Genomic DNA, 21799 nt, shown 5'->3' with positions numbered 1-21799 from the left:
TTATTTATCTATATAAATGTCAAATGTTATATTTTTTGAGTTTTTCTCCCCAGGCCTCCATTGAAAATGGGGCAGTTTTAACCTAGTGGACCATCTCATTAACCAAATGTCAATAAATAAGTACATAAATAAATACATTTCAAAGCTTTTGTCCTGATCACAAGCTCTCTTCAGAGGCTACATCTCAGTCTAATAGCATTCTTACAGAACTCTGTATCTTAAATATAAATCTACCAACATTTCAAGACTAACTTCTAAAAACATTCTGGCCATGACTCCGTGACAGTTGCACAACTTCTCAGATTGTTTTTCTGGATCATCTTTCAAGCCCTCTGATATTAAAATATGATCCAATCATTTCAGAATTGTCACTGATTTTACATTTGCTAAATTATGCTGTCTCAATCTATAAACAGAAGCCTTAGGATTCTGTACATTCTTAACAGAGTAGTAGAAGTACAAAAAATGGAGATCTTTTGAATTAATTTACCTTCAAGAAACTTTGATTTGTGCCATATAGCATATTGCATTCTTATAACATTTTAACTGTATGTGGTGAGAAATACTCTAATTTTATTCAGATTTGATGGATGAATAGAAACTTGAATGTTGTAGCTCTAAACTGATTTTATTAGCATCTAAACTTCCCATGCAATTCACTTCCTGTTTAACTATACTTCTGAAAGCTGTAAGTTCTTGTCCGAAAGCATGGATCACTGGTACTGCATCAGGTTTTATTTGAATGTAATTTGTTCCTGTCAAGCTATCCAAGACTGTGGAAAAACTCAGACATGTGGGATATTATGGTTGTTTCTTTTGTACAGAATGAAAGACATCTTGGTGGCTGTGAAAATGATTATCCACACATGGTCCATGTGACTGAGTTTAAACACATTCAGTCTTTGTTTCCAGAGTATGTTTTGTTTTAATCATTCATAGCTTCTCAAACAAAAAATCCAAAATAATAGGAGAATTACACTTTTAAATTTACTTGTTAGTTATTCTTGTACTGACGTATCAGCAGGTTCCAACCTAATGTGGTGACCTCGTAGCCGGAATCGTTTAGAGTGGCAGAAAAAGTTTTCTTGAATGCCAAACAGACAAGCTTTTACATATATTTTCTGAAAAGATGTTGTACTCTGCACTGGCATCCAATTTAAATTTCACATTCTGTCTACTAATTCTCCATCATTTTAAATTTCATAGTTTATAGTTTTGTTTTTAGGTTCATAGTTTTTAGTAATAAGCTAACTGCCCTTGCGAGCCATTTTAAGCCTAGCCAATTATCCCTTGTGAGACTCAAACCCTGCACCTTGTGTTTGTAAGGCAAACACCTTAGCCATTAAGCCACCCTCCCAACCTGCTTCACTATCTCATACATTTTTTGACCTCAAAATATCAAGCATTTTCACTTTAAAATAACCAAGAAACCATTAATTTTCATATTTATGTTCAACAACTTCATGCAAATTCTTTTAAAACCCTTGCTTTGCTTTTACACATTTGTAAAATGTAAGAATTTGGCAAGGCCTCCTACCATGCCTATAGTCACTCCTACTGCAAACCCAAACTTCAGTAATGTGATGCTTTCTGTGTCCTCCATGTTGACCATTTTTTTTTCTTTTTTGATACAGTACATGACCAGGTCTCTCTCATCCATTACTTTTACAATACATCTTATTTCATTTTTGCCTTATTTTACTCTCATTTTACTTTACTTGTGTTGTTTTCATCAGTTAATGTTATCAGTACAGTAATAATTTCACTTTTGCGCTGCAAAGTCATGTCATGTTTCTTAATAGTTTGCTACTTGTTTCATAATTTATTAAATCACATTTATTAAAGCCTTCTGTGCAGAGTCTGATATCCTCCCTGCGGTCACATGGGTTTCTTCCGGTGCTACGGTTTCCTCCCACATTCCAAAGACATGCAGTAGGTGGACTGGATATTCTAAATTGGCCATACATGCAAGTGAGTGGTACATATGAACTACCGTGCCAGGGCTAGCCACCCTGCGGTGTAAACTTTGGCTCAAGATGATTGTTACTGTTGAACTGGCACCCGACCCCATGTGCAAAATGGGAAAAAGGGGTTGAGGATGGATGGAATTGTTAAAGAACTTCGACTCTGACCAGATTCAGTCTTTGGCTCTATTCTTCAATTTTGTTTTAAAATACACACATGTACACACAAAAAAACAAACCAAAAAAAAAGTCAAACTTCCTAAACACCTCTATGAATTCATTTTCATCTTCTTCATACTCCTCCCTCAAAGCCAGCATTGATTTCAGTCCAGTTCCCACCATCTACATAACACCTACAAGTTTTCTCACACCTCCACCCTCTTATTTATGTTAATTAACTCCCAAAGCATTTCTAATAAACCCCTTTATTACAACCCACTCCCCTGACATCAAATCTGTCACTGACAGTCACCAAGGCCATAGACGAGGGAAAAGTGGTTCACACAGCCTACCTGGACCTCGCCAAGGCTTTGAACACCATTCCCCACTCTGGTATTACAGAAAAACTCACCAGTCTGAACATAAACCCCCTATGTCACAAGATGAGTTGCCAACTGGCTTAGACAGAACTCACACGGTAAGAATTGCGGACTCCAGGTCCGACTCTAAACCAGTCACAAGTGGTGTCCCGCAAGGCTCAGTCCTGGGACCCCTACTGTTCGGCATGTACTTCTCAGAAGTACAGGCAAACACAGGAGAACTATGGCTAACCAAGTTCCCCAATGACTGCAAACTGGGAGCCATAATTGACTCTCCAGCTGACACGGACATCCTCCAAAAGGGCCTTACTGAGACGGACACCTGGTGTCAAAGTCATGGCCTCAAGCTAAATGCCAAAAAAATGCATAGTCATCCCATTTGGAAAAAACAAAACACCCATGAATTACCACATAGGTGGCAGTCCCCTTAATACAGAAGAGGTAATAAGAGATCTGGGGACCCAGGTAGACCGTAATCTCTCCTTTGACCATCATATTGCCAAAGTAGTTAGGAAATCCTTCTATGTGGCCCATCTAATTACTAAAGGGTTCGCATCTAGAAATAAAGAGGTTATAGTTCCCCTGTACTCATCACTCAGACTCATTAGGTACGATGCCCCATTTGGGATGTACATCACAAGACACTTCCAGCAGCTGGAAAGACCACAAAAGTACCTCACCAAGAGGATTACTGGCCTCAAACATATGTCCTATGCAGCCCGACTGAAAAAACTCCGGCTGTACTCAGTGGCATATCGCTAACTCTGAGGTGATCTCCGCCCAAATTACAAAGTCATGTCCAACTCAGAATTGATGGACATGATCCACCTAAAGAAATCCGAACTGATGGACATGCTCCACCTAAAGAAATCCGAACTGATGGACATGCTCCGCCTAAAGAAATCCAAGTCACTGCGAACCACGCACTCTAGTTAGCTAAACCTTGCTACAACAATAAACAGACAATGCTGGAGGGATAGATTCCTGTCACAGAGACTCCCCATGCTTTGGAAGAAAATTCCAAACTACATTAGGCAGAGCCTCTCACTAACACTCCAAGAGAAACCTTGACGAATGGATGGGTAACAGAAAATACACCCCTGGGATCACTTCATTGGCTCCGTTTGACAGAGGATCAGTTAATTAATCAATAGGGTGGCAAAAGCCGACACACTCTGGCTAGGCTTATAAATACCCTCGGGCAGATAGCCTAGTACCTACCTATGAACCTATAATTAAAGCATAGAAACCCCAATATTCAGCACTTGCTCCTCTTCTACAAATATCTGCAAGATGCAAGCCTTCACAATAGGCAAAGTGGGAAAACTCTCATTCTTCGTAAAAATGGTAAGCAACTGCTTACCTTCCTCCTCCAGCCACGATTAATACAGTTAAATCTCTTATTCTTTAGCAGCAGTAATAAAAACAAAACTATTCTAGGGGACTTAAACTACCTAGACCCCCTGAGACATTGCACTATTGACTTCCTAGCCAATATCAACCGTATACAGGATCTCTGTTATCACCTGCTGCTTACCTCTCATATCTTTTTCTACAGTAATGTTAATGACACAACCCGTCCAAATCTCCTAACCAACAGCCATGCCTTCCTGGATCTGCTAATCCCCAACAACCATATTATCTCCCAAATATCTTTTTTCAACCTTCATTCAGGGATAATTGCCCAGTACTCTTCCAAATTATTCACCAGTCACCAAAACTACCCTCCAAACTAGCTACTTTCAAACCCAGATTTGCCACCAGTACTTAAAATCTCAAAAAACACCCAGCAACTATTGAACAGGCCCCATTACCAGCTTACAAAAGCATTAATTGCACAAATGCAAAAAATATTTCTATTCAAACAATGTAATACATAAATAGATTATAATAAAACTTTAAAAAATCAATTAAAAGATGTTAAATTAACTGCACATCAAAAACTACCACACATACATGTTTTGCATAAAATAGTAGTAAACAATATTTAAAAAAAAAAAGTACTAAAACATTGGCTTTACCTCTCTTGGCTGGCAATTTTGTTTTTTAATGCTTGGCAACTAACAGAACCCCCCCTTAACTGATACAGCTCTAACACACTCTTCATCTTCAAGACAAATTCTTTCATCTCACTCAAAGCCTTTTCAAATGCAACAAAATTCCCTGGATATCCACTGAATTGAAAGCTCTGCTCAAACTTGCAGACCATGCATGGTCTTCATGGAGACAAACCCCTCACCAGAAATCACATTGCCTTTACTCCTCTGAGTAATCTAGCTAAGCAAGCAATATGCAGGCTTAATGCCAAGTATTTCAAACACAAATTGTCTCGGCTATGCAAGTCCAAACAGTTTTGGCAGGAAGTAAATCTTCTCAAGACTGAAATCTACAGATATTTCCTCCTACACTATCACCTTGGAGACCTCTCAAGGTGGACTATCAACTTCTGCCTTTTTCAAGGAATTCAGCCAGCTGCCTAGTACTATAACCTCCATCTCTTGGCCAACTTAACTACCCCCCCTCCATTTATCTCCCTCTTTTGTTTTAAGAAAAATCACTCAAAGACATTGAGCCCTTACTAGAAAATAACCCTGGATGTACTCCATGGGGCAGATAACCTACTCTCTGGCTTCATCTCACTCTGCAAAGATTCCCTTCTATAACTCTTCTTATAACTTCTGCATAACTTAAAACACAATGCCAGATATATGGAAAACTGCTCTTATCAAACCCTTTCCCCAAATCTGTTTTTGAGAATTTCTTCACCAATGCTGTGCTAGCAAACAATCTGTGAAAAATTTGAAGCCTCAATTTAATGAAACCTGAAAACTCCATCAATGAAATTCTTTACTGATGCAGAAATGAGAGGGTGAACCTCTTCAAAAGAATGTGTGCTGTCATCTTATCGATGTTTGAAATAGCACTGAATTGTCCTTACATGGAATCATACATTACAAAGCATCTAGATGATTGTCACAGTGGAAGTGACATCCCTGGCCCCATGTGAAAAATGAAAAAAGGGTGTTATGGTTGGATAGACAGGCAGACAGCAATGTCCAAATTAACATACCTCCCATTCCACCAACATAAAGTACAGTTTTGTACCTACCATAAATATAGATGTTCGAGTGTTCACCCTGCTGCAGTCATCACACTTGGGTTATCCTGCCGTCAGGCGGTCCCCGCAGTCAGCCCGAATTCCAAAGTCTTGGTCCGGCGTCGATTGCTGTCGCTTCTTCCCTGACGTCAGTGCACCAGGGGTATATAAGAGGCATCCAACACCATTTTCTTCAGTTTTTCTTGCCCCAGATGTCAGGTGCCCCCAACAGGTAGGCAATATATATATATATATAGCTATATAAAAATAAAACAAAACCCTTAGGTACAAGCAAATACACCACAGAGGTAGAATAGGATAAAGTGGTAGAGATAAGTTCAGCTAGTTCAGAGGGGATGGAGGGAGGGAGGGTAACCTGGACTGCAGCAGGGTGAACACTCGAACATCTACATTTATGGTAGGTACAAAACTGTACTATGTTCATCGTGTTACCCTGCTGCAGTCATCACACTTGGGTTGAATCCCAAAGCTAAGGAGGGGAGGTGGAGTCAAACAGGGTTAGAAGAAGCTAGTAGGCCCTGCAAAAATGCAGTGGCAAAACCAGCTCTAGTCTTAGAGTAAAGAGGTAAGTGATAGTGTTTGGTGAAGGTGTGCACTGAACTCCAAGTAGCAGCTTCCAGAATATCCTTGGTTGGCACTCCCCCTGAGAAAGGCTGCTGATGTAGCTGTAGCCCTGGTGGAGTGGGACCTAATGTTAGCAGGTACTGGTTTCCCATGATGTGTGTAGCAGAAACGTATGCAATGTCCTATCCATTTAGAAATGGTCTGTTTTGAGATGGCTTTTCCTTGTGATCCTGTAGCATAGGCTACAAAGAGCTGGTCAGTTTTTCTGAAAGCCTTAGTTTTATCCAAGTAGTAACGTAATTGCCTGTGAATGTCCAAAGAGTGCAGGAGTCTCTCTTTTGTTCTGGGGATTTGGGAAGAAGGTGGGCAAGTGAATGGTTTGGTTTAGGGCCACACTGCATACCACCTTTGGCATAAAGGAAGGATTAGTTCATAGAGAAACTCTGTCTTGATGAAAAATGAGGAAAGGTTCCACTGCCATTAGTGCCTGTAGCTCTGAGACTCTTCTAGCTGAGGTTATTGCTAGAAGTAGGGCAGTTTTCCAAGAAAGAAATTTTAAATCAGTTGAAAAAGCTGGTTCAAAGGGTGGCAGTATAAGCTTTTCCAGGACAAAGTTGAGATCCCAAGTAGGTGTTGGAGCTCTCCTTGGCGGTCTTAAGTTCTTAGCCCCTCTGAGGTACTGTCTTAGGAGTGGATGTGAAAATAAAGGAGGATCCGTGTTGTAATGAGCTGAAATTGCTGAGGCGTGGATCTTAATAGATGAAAAGGAAAGTCCTTTGTGTAACATCTCAGTTAAATATTGTAGAATCTGAGGAATGTTCGGCTCCAGGGGATTTAGGCCTTTAGCCTGGTTACAGGTTCAAAATCTTTTCCATTTGTCTGAATGGTTTTCCTGGTGCTGGGCCTCCTGGCCTCCAGAATGACATCCATAACAGCTTTGGATAAAGGTGTTGGCTGGTTGTTTAGGTAATTTGCCATGCAGCCAGGTTTAAAGTATTGACCTGGCCGTGTAGAATCAGATGGTCTCACTGGGTGAGCAGGTGAGGAATTTGTGGCAAAATCCATGGTGGGCCCTGGGCCATGTTCCTTAAAATTGGATACCAATGTTGGCGTGGCCAGTCTGGTGCAACGAGAATCATCTGTGGCCTCTAGTCTGACTTTCAGCAGTACCTTTGCTAGAAGAGGCAGTGGTGGGAAGGCATACACTGTTAATGTTTTCCAACTGAATGAGAGGGCGTCCACTTTCCAAGCTAGTGGATGGAAGGTACTTGTGCAAAATATTTGCAGTTGGTGGTTGTGGGGGCTTGCAAACAGATCTATGTCTGGGCGTCCCCATTTTTGAGCTATCATTGCAAATACTTGTGGATCTAATTTCCATTCGTGTGGATCCATGATGTTTCTGCTTAGGTCGTCTGCCAATGTTTTTTTTCTTTCCTGACAGGAATTGTGCTTATAATTGAACCTGGTAAGACAGTGCAGTGTTCCACAAGGTCATTGCTTGTCTGCATAGAGGGTAGGAATGTGTGACCCCTTGCTTGTTTATGTACCACCTAACTGTGGTGTTGTCTGTCCTTATTAGTAGTTGTCCCGGGTGTAGAAGGTCCTTGAAAGCTGTTAGGGCATTCTGCACCGCTTGCATTTCTTTTTGATTGATATGCAGGTGTCTCTGATCTGTAGTCCATTTGCCCTGAATGCACTGTCCTGCCATATGTGCTCCCCAGGCATAGTCCGATGCATCTGTTGTCATAGTTTGCCTGGCTGTGGGCAAGGTGAAAGGCTGACGCTTGTTGAGGTGACATGCCTGTGCCCACCATAGAAACTCCTGTTGAAGGCAGGGAATGAGTGGAATCATTGTTGCCAAGCTGTGGCTGTGCTGAGTCTATACACTTTTCAGGTACCATTGTAATTTCCTCATATGCAGTTTTGCAAATGGTATTAGTAGTATGCAAGATGCCATGAATCCCAAGGCCTGCAGAATTTTTCTTGCAGGGAGTTGGGTCTTTGTTGCCATTATTTTGAAATATTGAAACAGCTGTCATTGTTTGTCTGGCGTGAGATAAGCCATCTGGGCGGCCGTTGTATTCAAGCTGGCACCCAGGAATATTATGTTTTGTGAGGGCACTAGTTTTGATTTCTTTTCGTTTACTGTGTACCCTAAGCAACTTAGAAGGTGTTTGACAAATGCCAGATGCTGTAAAAGGATGTCCTTGCTTTCTGCTTGAATAAGACAGTCGTCCAGGTATGGGTATATTTGGATTCCTCTGTCTGCAGTATGCAATTACTGGTGCCATGCATTTTGTGAAGACCCTGGGTGCAGTAGATAAGCCAAAGGGCAGTGCAGAGAATTGATAATGCGTTGAACCTGCAATGAAGCGGAGGTATCTTCTGCACTTTTGTCTGATAGGGACATGTAGGTATGCCTCCTTGAGGTCCAAAGTGACTAGCCAAGCATTCTTGCCCAACATGGGAAGAAGCTGCTGTAGTGTTAACATCTTGAATTTTGGCACTTGCAGATAGGTGTTCAGAATTGAAAGATCCAGAATGGGTCTCCATGCTTTGTCCTTTCTTGGAACTAGGAAGAGTCTTGAGTAAAATCCTTGTCCTTGCTCCTGTGTAGGTACCTGTTGAATGGCTCATGTTCATGAGAGCTGTAATTTGTTTTTGTGCCTCTGCCCATTGATTTGGTGGCAGGTTTGGCATTCCTTTGATCCTTGGTAAGGTATGAAAATGGAATCTGTATCCTTGAGAGACAATATTTAGAACCCATTTGTTTTTTGTGATGATGTGCCAGTTGTCTGCAAAAAATGCTAGTTTTCCTCCCAAGGGTGCTGCCAGGAGAGATCTGCTTGGTAGTTTGAGGATAGAGTCATTGTGTCTGTCTTCTGCTAGCTTGAGGCCTGCCTGTCTTCTCCTCCTTTCTGGGTAGCAGAACCCCATTGGTGAGGTTTGTAAGGGCCCTGTGACTGACCTCTGCCCCTTGGCCATCTGTATTTGCCCCTCTGTGATCTGTCTGAAGCTGGAAAGGACCAATTGTTTGTTGGCCAATTTCTGCTGAAGCGAGGGGGTTGTACCTGCAAGAAATTTTTGACCGTTTGCATAGATTTAGCCTTATCCTCCATTTTCTTTAAAACCTCTTCTGCTTTGACACTAAATAATACATCTTGTTGTAAAGGTTCGTCTAATACTTTTACTTTAACATGGTCAGGGAGGGTTTGCTCTTTTAACTAAGCATGTCTGTGATGACAGAGCCAGTAACAGCTGCTCTACAGGAAGCTTCCAATGAATCAAATCCGCACTGTAAAGTATGCTTGCCCACCTGTTCAGCTGCATGCAACAGATCCTGCATTTCCTTGAATTCAGGCTGTTCTGAATGTGTGCTCATTTTTTGTTTTAACTGAGACATCAGGAATTGTTGATATTTCAACATGTGAAACTGGCAATTTAATGCTCTCATAGCCAGAGTTGCAGAGGTGTATATTTTCTTTCCCCATCTATCTAGGGCTCTGGAATCTTTCAGAGAGCACAGGATTTTTAGCCATAGAAGCTTTTGCTCCCTTAGGACCCTGGGACATGGTTTCTGGGTCAGCTATAGGGCTTTTATAAAGGAATTTGTGTGAGTCAGGTACTCTGTAGTATCTGCCTGGTTTGGCTAGAGTAGGAGGTAAAGAGTCTGGATTTAAACTAGACTCCAAGTAGACATCATCCACAATATCTAAAACAGGAGGGATAGCAAGAGGTCAGTGCTGGGGTAATAAAAGGAACTCTCGGAGCCTTTTCTTAGAATCTGAGTAATCCTGGCCTTCCCAGTGGAAATGTTCCCTCATGGTATGTAATGTTTCCCCAAAGGAGTAGTCTTCAGGGGTAGATGCTGAGGGAATAGAGTCTTCAGCATCAGAATCCTCGTAAGGTGGAAAAGTGTAATCCTGTTCCTCAGAAGAATTTGAGGAGAGAGAAACCTGGTCAGAGGATGCATAATCTTCCTCTTGTCTTGGTCTTTTATCAGGAGGGGGATGGGAACCCCTGATAAGGGTAATTAAATCTTCAGCCATCTTAAGCATCTGCTTCTTAGGCATGGGGCCTTGACCTGTAGACTGATGAACAGATTTCTTAGGTTTTAAAGGAGTTTTAAGCTTAGCATAAGATTTAATGGTGAGTGTAGTCGGTCTGAAGACACCTTCTGCAACCGAAGGTGTTTCCTCTGCACTGGTGTCTAATTCTGCACCGGTGTTGGTAGATGGCTGCATCAGTATAGTAGACTCCGCTTGGGAGTCGGCAGCTGTCTGGGGTTCCAGGTCTGTGGTAGTCAGGGGCTGCGTAGCTGCCTCACTGAAAACCGGAGAACCGGCAACAGGCCCAGCTGAGGCCTCGGTGTCTGGCTTATTCCTAGGCTGCCTGTCCTTATCCTTGTGTTTTTTATGAATTGTGGTTGTCGGCTGCTCCGACGGCATGATATAATTACATTTCCTACCAAAGTAATGCCGTGCGAAGTCAAAACGGCATTTGATAGTGCGTTTATTAAACCTAGCGCAAAACCGACAACCTGTGATGTCGTGGTCTGGGCCTAGGCAAGTAATACAATAGGAATGGAAGTCCTTATGAGGTATTTGCTTCCCACAAGAAATGCAATTGTTAACTTTTTCTGACATCGGACTGAGGCAAGAAAATGTTCCCCAATGGGGTACTTAGCTTTATTGAAGACTTCGGACTGAAATTCAAATAAAAAATCTCAGGTATCGGCCGACCAGCACTTGCGAACTGCTTCGGGCACCACGCGGCAAGAAAGACGGAAGAAAATGGCATCAAATGCCTCTTATATACACCTGGCGCACTGACGTCAGGGAAGAAGCGACAGCAACCGACGCCGGACCAAGACTTTGGAATTCGGGCCGACTGCGGGACCGCCTGATGGCAGGATAACCCAAATGTGATGACTGCAGCAGGGTAACACAATGAACATCTTGTATAAACTTCCTAACATACCCCCTCCTAATAAACTCCTGTGATATATAGGGACACAATTGGCCTAGATCACACTGCTAGGCTTACCATGGCCCTGGTAGTTATTAGTTTAGTATACACCTATGAAGCTGTGAACTTATGATAGATGAGTGGATGGATCCAGATTGAGGGTACCATGTAACTTAGGGCTCTGAGAAATGTCCTGAGAGTTAGATGTGCAACATTAGTTAGTTGCGAGAAAATGTCCATAATCTGCTACAACCTATTCTAAGGTACACATATGATGCAGTCTGCTTTAGTCAGAAAAGCTTCCAAAAATTCTTCATCTGGGAGATACTTTTATAGGAATGTAAAGGTGTGAATTAATTGCTTATAAGTTTAACTATATAGTAGTAGCTTGCTCTCATGTTGACATGGCCTGGAGTATAGCTTTCACACTTTTCTTCAGTCTGAAAAATGTAACATTATTACAAAACAAATGACTTTAGAGCGTTGCCCACATTCTCTACTACATGTGGGAAAACCACTCTGATAAAACAAGAGTCTGTCCATACCAGTTTGAAGTCAAACTGAGGCTGCTGCTTGCCTGTCTGAGTGCATAACAATAAGTAAGGAAACATAAGCAATCTCACTCACTCTCTCTATTTTTACAAAATGGACAAACTATGGTAGATTCAATAGCTATAAATGCTCAACATAAGAGTCTTCTTACTTGGCATTAAAATAAACAAACTCCACAAAAAGCACAAAGTAAATAAACCAATACTAACACAAGGTAGATGGTAAATTCCAATAGCATACAAAGGTGAGATGAATGTGTGGAAAGTGCACATTAAGAATGCAGAGTTATTTTTAAATTTATCAACATTATGTAAAACTGAAAAATAAGTGATCAGAATAAGATCTATATTTTTATACTACAACCTTTAGTTGTTGGGATAACCTTGAAATGTTGCTATTGAAATACAAAGATTCTTAATGTGATTCAATTTATTCCTATCATTGTGTAACAGTATGTGAAATTAAATTTCTTTCTTTCTCTGTATATATTGTAAATATGTTAAATTAATAATTTTCTTAAAAAATGAATACAGAGTTAACAGGTAATATTTCAAGTGTTAAAGATAAGTCCACATCACAAAATTTTAACTTCTGTTATCATAAGATGGATCACCAGGTGAGGTACCTAAAGTATAAAGTGCGTTATACAGTAATAACAGTATACTGCCTGGTAGACAAGTAGCTCTGGACATTATTTCTTAAACATGTAATTTCATTTTGAATAAATAAATGCTTCTTTAGCATATTAATAAGACCTTCAATTGCACTTCAATTGTAGACACGAGATATTAGATTTCCACTAGTAGGCCCAGTTTTAGAAAAAAAAGCCCTCTCCCCTATTGTAGGAACAACAGGTTACTATCCAACATGAGTACATCATTGATGCTTTAATGTAATTTAATTCTGTAGGAACAAACTAAATTCTCCAAATGCACATGTATCAGTCTGTTTTGACTTCTCTGTTAAATATAGTCAAACATAGGTGCAATTTCCACCAAAGCAGGCTCTTTGGTTACAAAGAGTTCTACAGCATTTTTCCAAACTGCTGATTTACTACTGAAAAGTTTTCCACTTGCAGTTTCCACAATTTTTGATTACAATGTTCACACATTCTGCCAGTGTCTGCATAAGCAGTTAAGCTAAGAACAGCCCCCTTGTATTTTATATGAGACACTCAGATCTACCAGCTCCACTGACTGGTGTCTAAGGCTAAAGGGAACTGCAACATCCAAAAGAAATGTTCAGCTATTACTAGGTCCCTCACTGTATTTGCCTCTCAGTTTGATGCTGGATTAGAACTCTGTCAAAAAAAACATGACTGAAGAACTGATGAGAACTTGTCACACTGCTCTCTTTAGCAAGTCTTTGATTGTGCAGTTTTAGCATTCTGGTCCTAAATTTTATCAAGCTTGAGCATAACCAAACAAAAACAATTTTCCAGATCCACAATTAATAATATGGATGGAACAGTTAAGGGTTATAGTAAACTCAAATAAAAGATACTTATTTTCAGAACTTACATTTATATATATATATATATATATATATATATATATACACACACACACACACACATATATATATATATATATATATATATATATATATATATATATATATATATATATACACACTCAAATTATTAGGGATGTTTCACCCAGCACTCCATTCACATCATCTATTATTAGTCTATAGTCTTACCTGCAACAGGTAACGAATTTGCTGCTTTGTCAGCTCTGAAATCCCCTTCGGTATTAATGACTCCACGTCTTCTGATCTTCCCATCAATAAACAAAAAAATTAATCATATATTATTGGTGTCTCATCTTTCAAGGGTATAACAAGAGAAATGCCCTAAAATTAAATTGCCCAAGCAACTCAGAAATAAGGCTTCATTTGTTGTTGTTTTGAAAGTAAAACAAATGCTTCATGAAATTTCATGTTTCTTATTTTAAAGTGTAGCATGAGAGTAAAACATAGTATACATCCTGGAAATACTTACTAATTTCTAATACTTTCGCACCATCGTTGTATTCCTTACAGAAATTTGTTATTTGGAAGGTGATCTGTGGTCAGTTAGACTTTACTGATAAAGTACTGATTTCCTAGTGTTGCCACAATCTTCAAATTTGTTAGATAAGGCAAAAGGGTTTGGTAACCATATGTCAAATCTCATTTCATTGACTAGAATTATGTTCTCTATTAATTTCTGCAAGATTATTTTACCCCATTTGCTTTTTACATGTTTATTCATTAATTTTATTTTGTAATGTACATTGTACTTTTTAGAATGCATAATTCAGGATGTGGTCTGAACAACCATATGGTTGCTGCATAATAAAAATTTTACAAATTTTTAAAATACATTTTTGGTTTTCAACCCTGGTAGCACCAAGCCCTAGGGTGTCTGCCTAGTGTTTAATTTTCTTATAAGTTCATTTCAGGGGATGTTGTTCACTGTCAAATTTCCTTATGAGTTTATTGCAGAGGTGTCCATCCACTGTCTCATTTTCTTATGAATTAATTGCAGGGGGTGTTGTTCCACTGTTTAATTTCCTTATGAGTTTATGTAGGGGTGTCCATCCACAGTCTCATTTTCTTATATCTTCATTGCAGGGTTGTGCATCCACTGTCTTTTTTGCTTAGGAGTTCAATGTAGGGGGTATTGTTCCACTGTCTAATTTTTTATGAGTTCATTACAGGGGTGTCCATCCACTGTCTCTTTTTCTTACAAGTTCATTGCAGGGGTGTTCACTCACCATCTCATTTTCTTATGAATTCATTGCAAGCAGTATAATTTCCTTACGAGTTTGATTTAGGGAGTGTCCATCCATTTCTTCATGTCCTTATGAGCTCACTGTAGGGTGTTTCCATCCATTGCTTCATTTCCTTATGAGTTCATCTCAGGGGTGAAAGCTTAGTGATGCAATTCCAGGTTTTTATATATATATATATATATATATATATATATATATATATATATATATAGATGATCTCCCTTCCAATTCTCCATGACTGATGTATAGCATGTAATTATGTCAAATGATGAAATGTATGGAGGTTTCCACAAATTTACTCCATTGTGGATATCTGTCTTTAGATCTCATCTTACTGCCCCTCTCTGGTGTAAGCCCCATTCACTGGCAGTCTGTGTTGCAGCACAACACCTGCCCCTACCCGTGAGAGAAGTGCTGGCCCAAGGCTGCTTAATCCTACCATATTAGCTGCCATTCAGAACCAGGATGTTAACTAAACTACGACTGCTGGGAGCTCTTTCTCTGTAATACTGAGCTGTTTTACATAACAGATAGCATTTGCTTAAGCAAGATTAAAAAGCTAATGATTGTTAGAGGGCTATTATTGTACCCAAAATGTACCTTAACAGGCAAATGAATCATTATTATTGTCATGTTTTATCATGGGGTTGTAGACTGCACTTGTCTGATATTAGGTTTTTTTTATACATATCGACATTTGTTCTTTCCATCTCCCAGACTATTACAACCCCACATACCCCATTGCATGGCAGGTACTTTTTCTCCTAAGAGCAATTTGGCATCTTACCATCAGATGCATTTCTTGACATTCCATGCAACATGTAAAACTCATACTAATAGTAAGCCTTAATGTTTTTAAAGTCAAATATGGGCTAAATCATACATTTGAGGATCAGCTTTCAGCAGAAGCTAAAAGTTGAAACTGTGAAAGCTTTCTTTTAGGAGTCAGATAATTTACATTTTGTTAACCAGCTTGCTCTTCAGGGTTAATCCTATTTTCAGAAGTTGCCCAAACAGGACATATACTTGTCCCTATCCTGATGGCACAAAGGTTAAGGCACAGGATTACCAACTGGCAGTCCTGAGTTCAAAACCTGGCTGGCAACAACTGAGCAGAAGCAGTATCTGTGTGGAAGAAAAGCTGGGCAGTATGCCATGAAAAACCTATGGGGGTTTCCCATAGAGTTGCCACAAGTCTATTTCAACTTGAGGGCAATTACTTGCTTTTTACATATAATTGTAGCCTGCAAATTTAACACTGATTTGTAGAGTAATACTAAACACAAGAAATTTTACAAGGTGCAGTTAAATACGTTATTGTTACAATATTGTGTATTCCTGAATGGAAAAATGAGTTGGCTATTAAATTCTAAACTTCGCAACTAGATGCAGACCATCTTCTATGTATGTACTCCAAGTCCATTGAGATGCTTGAGATTGGACACGCATAGAAATACAAGTTTACCAATTAAAATTAAAATAGTGCACTTGGCTTTGCAGCATGAAATAAAAATAAACTGTATCTTAAGTTGTTCACACGACTTCTCCAAAATACAGTCCATTTTTTAAAACAAAATGCAAGGCTGCTTCTTTCAGGCACAGCTTCTGTCTCTGAAAGCAAGACTTCCACATGAGAATTCTCTACAAGTGAGTTCTGCAAATTGGCTCCAACAAGGTTTCCACACTCCTCACTTCCACGTTCTTTCTTCACAGTGATCATCAACGTAAGAATAAACTTTTTGGTTTGCTGCTTTCAGGCAGCCTCCATATACACACCACAGATTGTCAAATTGCTGTAAAGACTTCTCTCACTCTCCAAACTGCAGTACAGCAAATGCACCTTATTTGTTTATAAGCACTCATTCTTCAAGCAGCATGCTGCAGTACAAATGTAAATAGTTCTGGGGCATGGCTAGTCTGTTTATGTGCAGCCCGAGTGCCAGGAGATGTGGCATCTTTTAAGACTACCTGAAAACTTGGCAGTCCTGTTCAGATGCGGAGAAGCTCAAGGGACTTCTAAAACCATATATTCAAGAATAGTATAATCCCACCTCCCACCTGCACCCAAACTTAGTCTTATGGTGATTACAAGACTGTGCTGTTTTTAAATTAAATTTCACACATTTTTTAAACATGGGCCATTATCTTTAGAGGATTGTCCAGAAGAAACACCTTCATTATCAGTTAGGCTCCAGCATGTTTTTCTTCTTATTTCATGATACTGACACTATTTTTCTGCTTTATGTGCTGCATAAACAGGGTTGCTGGCAGGATTTTTGGAAATGTACACCACCTTAGACCTTTAGATGTGGAAATTAGTACCCCGAACAATTCCCAGTTGGTACACCCCCTCAACAGGAGTTGAAGAACAAAGTTAAAAATAAATAAAAACTTCTGCAAGGAAAAACATTCCCCCAGTTTTAGGCAAAGAGCTATTGTATTTCTGCATGATAGCTCTTTGCCATCATTGCTACAGAACACTTGCCATCATTGCTACAGAACACTTGAGAAAAAAATAGCACCAGTTCTGAAAACACACTGCAGACAATCTTTGAAATCATTTAAGCAACCATGATTAATACTAAAACCTGCTAGCAGTCTTGCTTAAAGCTGCAATTGATTATATGCTGACTTGTAGGAACTATTTGGCACCTCTTGTGTAGTGCACCCGGTCAGACACCCCTTCATACCTTAGCTATGGCTTTGCATGGTTATTAATGGATATTTTGATATTTCAGGGAACTTCCCTAAAATAATTTATTAAAAATAAATCACAACCAAGTGTACAATTACTGTGCATCTACTCACTCAGGCATTACATACTTCTAAACATCATTCTTTTTTAGTAAGAAAAAGGCATGGAATGAAAGGCTTAAGCAAAAAATCTATTTAGCTAACCAGAAATGAAAAAAAAATGTTTAAATTAAAAAAAAAAAATAAAAATAAAAACGGTAGATATTCAAGTTTTTTTATATTTTCATTCTAGCACATCAATAAATAAAGTTGACTGCATTATTTTTATAAGAATATGAAATAGCAGACAAAAGAAACACGGTAGGTACATGAGCAAACTCTGTTTATACATGTATTGTGTTTTTTCTTTTTGTTTCAGAAGGTATTTCTAAAGTACACCTAAAAATGTCTTGATTCTGCTTTTGTGATAAGTGACAGCTTGCTTGCTTGTTCACCGAAACTCCCTGTCTGTACACATACTGTCTCAGCATCTGAATGTTTACAGGAGAGGCATTCCTACCTAATTAATGTAAAACACTATTCAGAAGTCTGCGTTCCAGGTGTTTCTAAACAATAAAACACAAGCTGTTAGGGAACAGTAAAACACTAACAGCAAAAAGTCATATTTGATGAAAATAAATTATTTTGTTTTGTTTGGAATTCTGCTAATTCTAACATGTTTTGTCTCTGTCTTTAATGTGGGTAGCTGCTGCCATTTAAGCAATGCTTAATCCCAGGGGAGGAGTCAGAGAGTAGAACACTCTACATTTATACAACAGATTAAATCGGTTTTAGTGACTTGCATACTGTTTTTACAATTTACCAGCCAAACCATTTAAAATAACTTTCAAATGTCCCTATTTTACAGGTTGTGCTTCACCTTACCTCAAAGGTTTGTTCTGTTAGTGTTAAACTTTGCAAATTTGTTGCTAAGGAATGAGGACTAAAGTCACTATTCAACATCGCAAATTATATTTCCAAAATGTTTATCTTCAGAAAATGCGTGTCTGCACAAATCCACTTACTCTAACAGATTTATAATTTAATAATATCTGCAAATGATTGGTGTTTCTAGATTTGGTCCTTTGACCAAAATAATTGTTGGTCTCTCCCTGATTCCTGCCTCTCTGACCACTACACAAACCCTTTTGTTTCTCTAGTCCATCTGATGTTAGCACCTCATGAGGAGTCTCCACTTTATAGAGATGAATACCTGCTAGTAAACTCATCTTAAGCCAAGGTGGCAAGGACTGGGAGAAGGACACTAAGCGTCCATATAAATGGCCGGACAATATTTATCTCAAACTCTACAATTTCCTCAGACTGGTCCTGCATGCAGAACATGCAATGCACACATTTCAGTCTTGTTGCGACACTTCCAAGCATCATCAATGTTGTCATTCATGCACTGGGACAGACGGGTGAGTATGTTTGCTCACTATAAAAATACTATAAAAAGAAGTCCATCTCCTTTACATCATTAAAACTAAATATATGCCACATTGCTCATGACATCATTTGCTAAACTAAACCTTGATGGAGCAGAGAATAGCTATTGACTACACAAAGAAACTTGTTCCCTCACCAGATTCCTGAGTAAGGCAAAGCTGAAGACCTTCCAGTAATCCATATAGAACATATCCACCATGCAACTATACTACACTGCATAATAACTATACTTGACTAAGGTTAGTTTGCATAACATGAATAGGAACAAGAAGTCACAATTTGAGGATATAAGACTGAAGACTTGGGGGAGATATAGAAGATATTATTTAACAGAAAGGGGAGTCAGTGAAGAGGCAGTATGGTCAAGAAGACTGGCCAAATATAAAAATTGATATAAAAGACAAAATGCCATCCTTACCTGAATGAGGGAATCTAGGCATAAGCACTAGGATAATTGAGATGTCATTTATTCTACGAACCATGACCAAATTAACTAGGCTATACTGCTTTTATCTGCCATCAGAACCTAAATTTCTATCTAAGACTTGGTGTACCTCCACAGTGACTATAGTTTGTATGTCTTTATGCTATTTGAGATATCCAGGGAAATATCCAGGTGAAAATAGGCATGATCTAAAACAAAGATTGGCATGACCTAGCAGAAGATCTTAAGTGGCAGAAATATATAGAACTATTTAAAAATGATCATAACATTACTGATACATATGCTGTTATTTTCTCTGGTCTACATCCATAACTCCAAGAGAATGAGGATAAATGGGCCCTAAAAGCCTTTCAATTAACAAGGATGCATAAAATGATAGAATATGAGATAAATTGTTCAGAGTCCTGCAAAATGATGATGTTACAGTATTGCTTGGAATTACATTTGGAAAACACAACAAAAAAAGAACATAACTAAATAGTGCTCATATTATTATAAAGAAGCAACAGTTAGAACCACAGATTAAATAACCGGTTCAGGACCGAGAAAGGAGTGGGACAAGGCTGTATATTATTACCCTACTTTATCATTTATACAATGAATGTAGCATGAAAAATGTTGGATTAGATGAGCAAGAAAATGGCATAGAAGCTGCCACAAGAAATATTAATATCCTCAGAAAGGGAGATGATGGGAAAGAGTTGAACAGTCAATTGACAAAGGTGAAAGTAGAAACGATTTGTAGTTATGTTTTGTTATAGTGACTGTTTAAAGTTTATAATCAGCTTTGAACTTCCTAAAAGTTCCTTCAAGTCCTTTACTAGTTTACTTTAGTGCACTGTTAAGGTAGGTAGAATGAGACCTCTTAGATGTATTAATCAATTTCATTATCCTGTTATATAATTTATGCAAGTGTGACACCATATACTTTTTTATTAAATTTCTCATTATACTTGGTGTGGATAGTGACTACCCTATCAATACAACTATTTAAGTGGAAGTATAAGTCAAAGACATAGGCAGCAGCTTCATCAATGTGATTCTTCAGAAGAGGATAACAGCAGAATTTATGTCATCAAATAATTAAAGGTTTGCTTTTGAGATGCTTCTAAATGCAGAGATACTTACAGGGGAAGTATCAGTTTTAATGGAAAAGGGTTTACTAATTTATGGTCGGATTCAACAAGGCAGGAGGATACATATCATAACCTACAAGAAGTGGCCATATTTGTGAGGGCTAGATCAAGGATACTGGGGCCTTTAGTAGGATGGTTAACTATTTGTAAAAGAGAGTTAGCATTTATGTCAAGGAATCAATGAGCATGCCAGCCATTGGCAGTGTAGGTCACCCAGATTACTGATGGATAGCTGAAGTCCCCCAGTAGAAAGGTATTTACTTTTAAATGGATTTCAGCTTATGTGTTAATATGGCTATTATAATCAGAAGGGAACATCTATTTACATTGTACCAAAATCTATTATTATGGAGCTTAAGAGAATTTTGGAGGAAATAATCGGCAGGAGATATTGTTTACACCTGGAAATTGGAACGTGATATGCAATACTGAGGCTGTATTGGGGGGTCTAAATAGGAAAATACAATAAAAGATGGCAGAATTGATAGGAAATATGTGAGTTCAGTAGTAAGAACTCAGACAATTTACATATTTAAAAAACACCAAAACAAAATAAAACAGCAGCCACAGAACAGAATGAAAATGTATTTAATCACCTTTAGCACCTCAGCGAGATGCCTTAGAGGAGTAAAATGCAGTGCACAAAAAACACAATAATATATAATAAAATCAATTAAATCACAAATAGAATTACTTAAAAAAATCAATTAATTAAATATTTCCAATTGCATTCAGTATTTAACCCCCAAACATATTATACTTCAATATATAGAAAGCTTCCTTATGAAGCCATTTGTCTTTAAGAGCAACATTTTCACCTAATTTTATTATTTCTAACGAAATACAAACTTTTAATAAAGATAAATAACTTTGGTGATGAAGTTTAAAATGTGTAGCTAAAAGGCTTTCCACGTGTTCTCTTCTAATATCCCTAATCTGTTCCTGGAATCTTATTTAAATGCTCTATGACTTTCCCCTACATAAAATAAAATTACAAGGACATTTTAAAACACACACTATTCCCTCTGTGAGGCATGTGCATTTATTGATAGGGTCAAATCTAATATTATTAATCTTAGGAACATGACTACTTGACTACACACTGAACATTTACCACACTGAAAAGTGCCTTTTTAGAACAAATACCTTCAGAAATATTAACTGGAACTCTAAAATCACTATGAGCTAACATGTCTTATAAACTATATCCTCTCCTATAGAAAATATAAGGAACAGGGTTAATCAAACGAGATAAATCTCCATTCCTAAAAAAAGGAGATGCCAATACTATTTCAATAATTTACCAATTTGTTTAAGAAGTGTGTTATAAATAGTAACAGAATAAACATTCTTTTACTGATTGCATTTCTTTCATCATTATGAACCTCATCAACAAGAGGAAAAATATCTAAATCATGAGAGAAATCAAAATAGCATCTTTCATTTTATCCCGTTTAGAATATGCACCCTATGCAAATTGGAATTTTCGGTATTGTTTTTCTACAGCTCTCTTCATATTTTACATAAATTTACATATTTACCTGCAAAAGTTTA

The 21799-nt window shown here is 38.4% G+C and overlaps 1 protein-coding gene across 1 annotated transcript in view; it reads right to left on the bottom strand.

Annotated features, from left to right (window-relative positions):
- Window positions 1-21799, bottom strand: part of POF1B (POF1B actin binding protein) — a 1182022-nt gene that overhangs the window by 145302 nt on the left and 1014921 nt on the right. Inside the window, exon 11 of the mRNA XM_044057755.1 lies at window positions 13407-13477. Within this exon, the coding sequence (XP_043913690.1) occupies window positions 13407-13477 (71 nt within the window). The remainder of the gene's footprint in view (window positions 1-13406; window positions 13478-21799) is intronic.

This window comes from Protopterus annectens, chromosome 15.part0 (genome assembly GCF_019279795.1).
Source record: "Protopterus annectens isolate FY-2018-M chromosome 15.part0, PAN1.0, whole genome shotgun sequence".
In the NCBI taxonomy this organism is placed as follows: Eukaryota; Metazoa; Chordata; order Ceratodontiformes; family Protopteridae; genus Protopterus; species Protopterus annectens.
The sequence above is the reverse complement of the archived record's forward strand: the minus strand, read 5'-3'. Positions and strand labels throughout refer to the sequence as shown.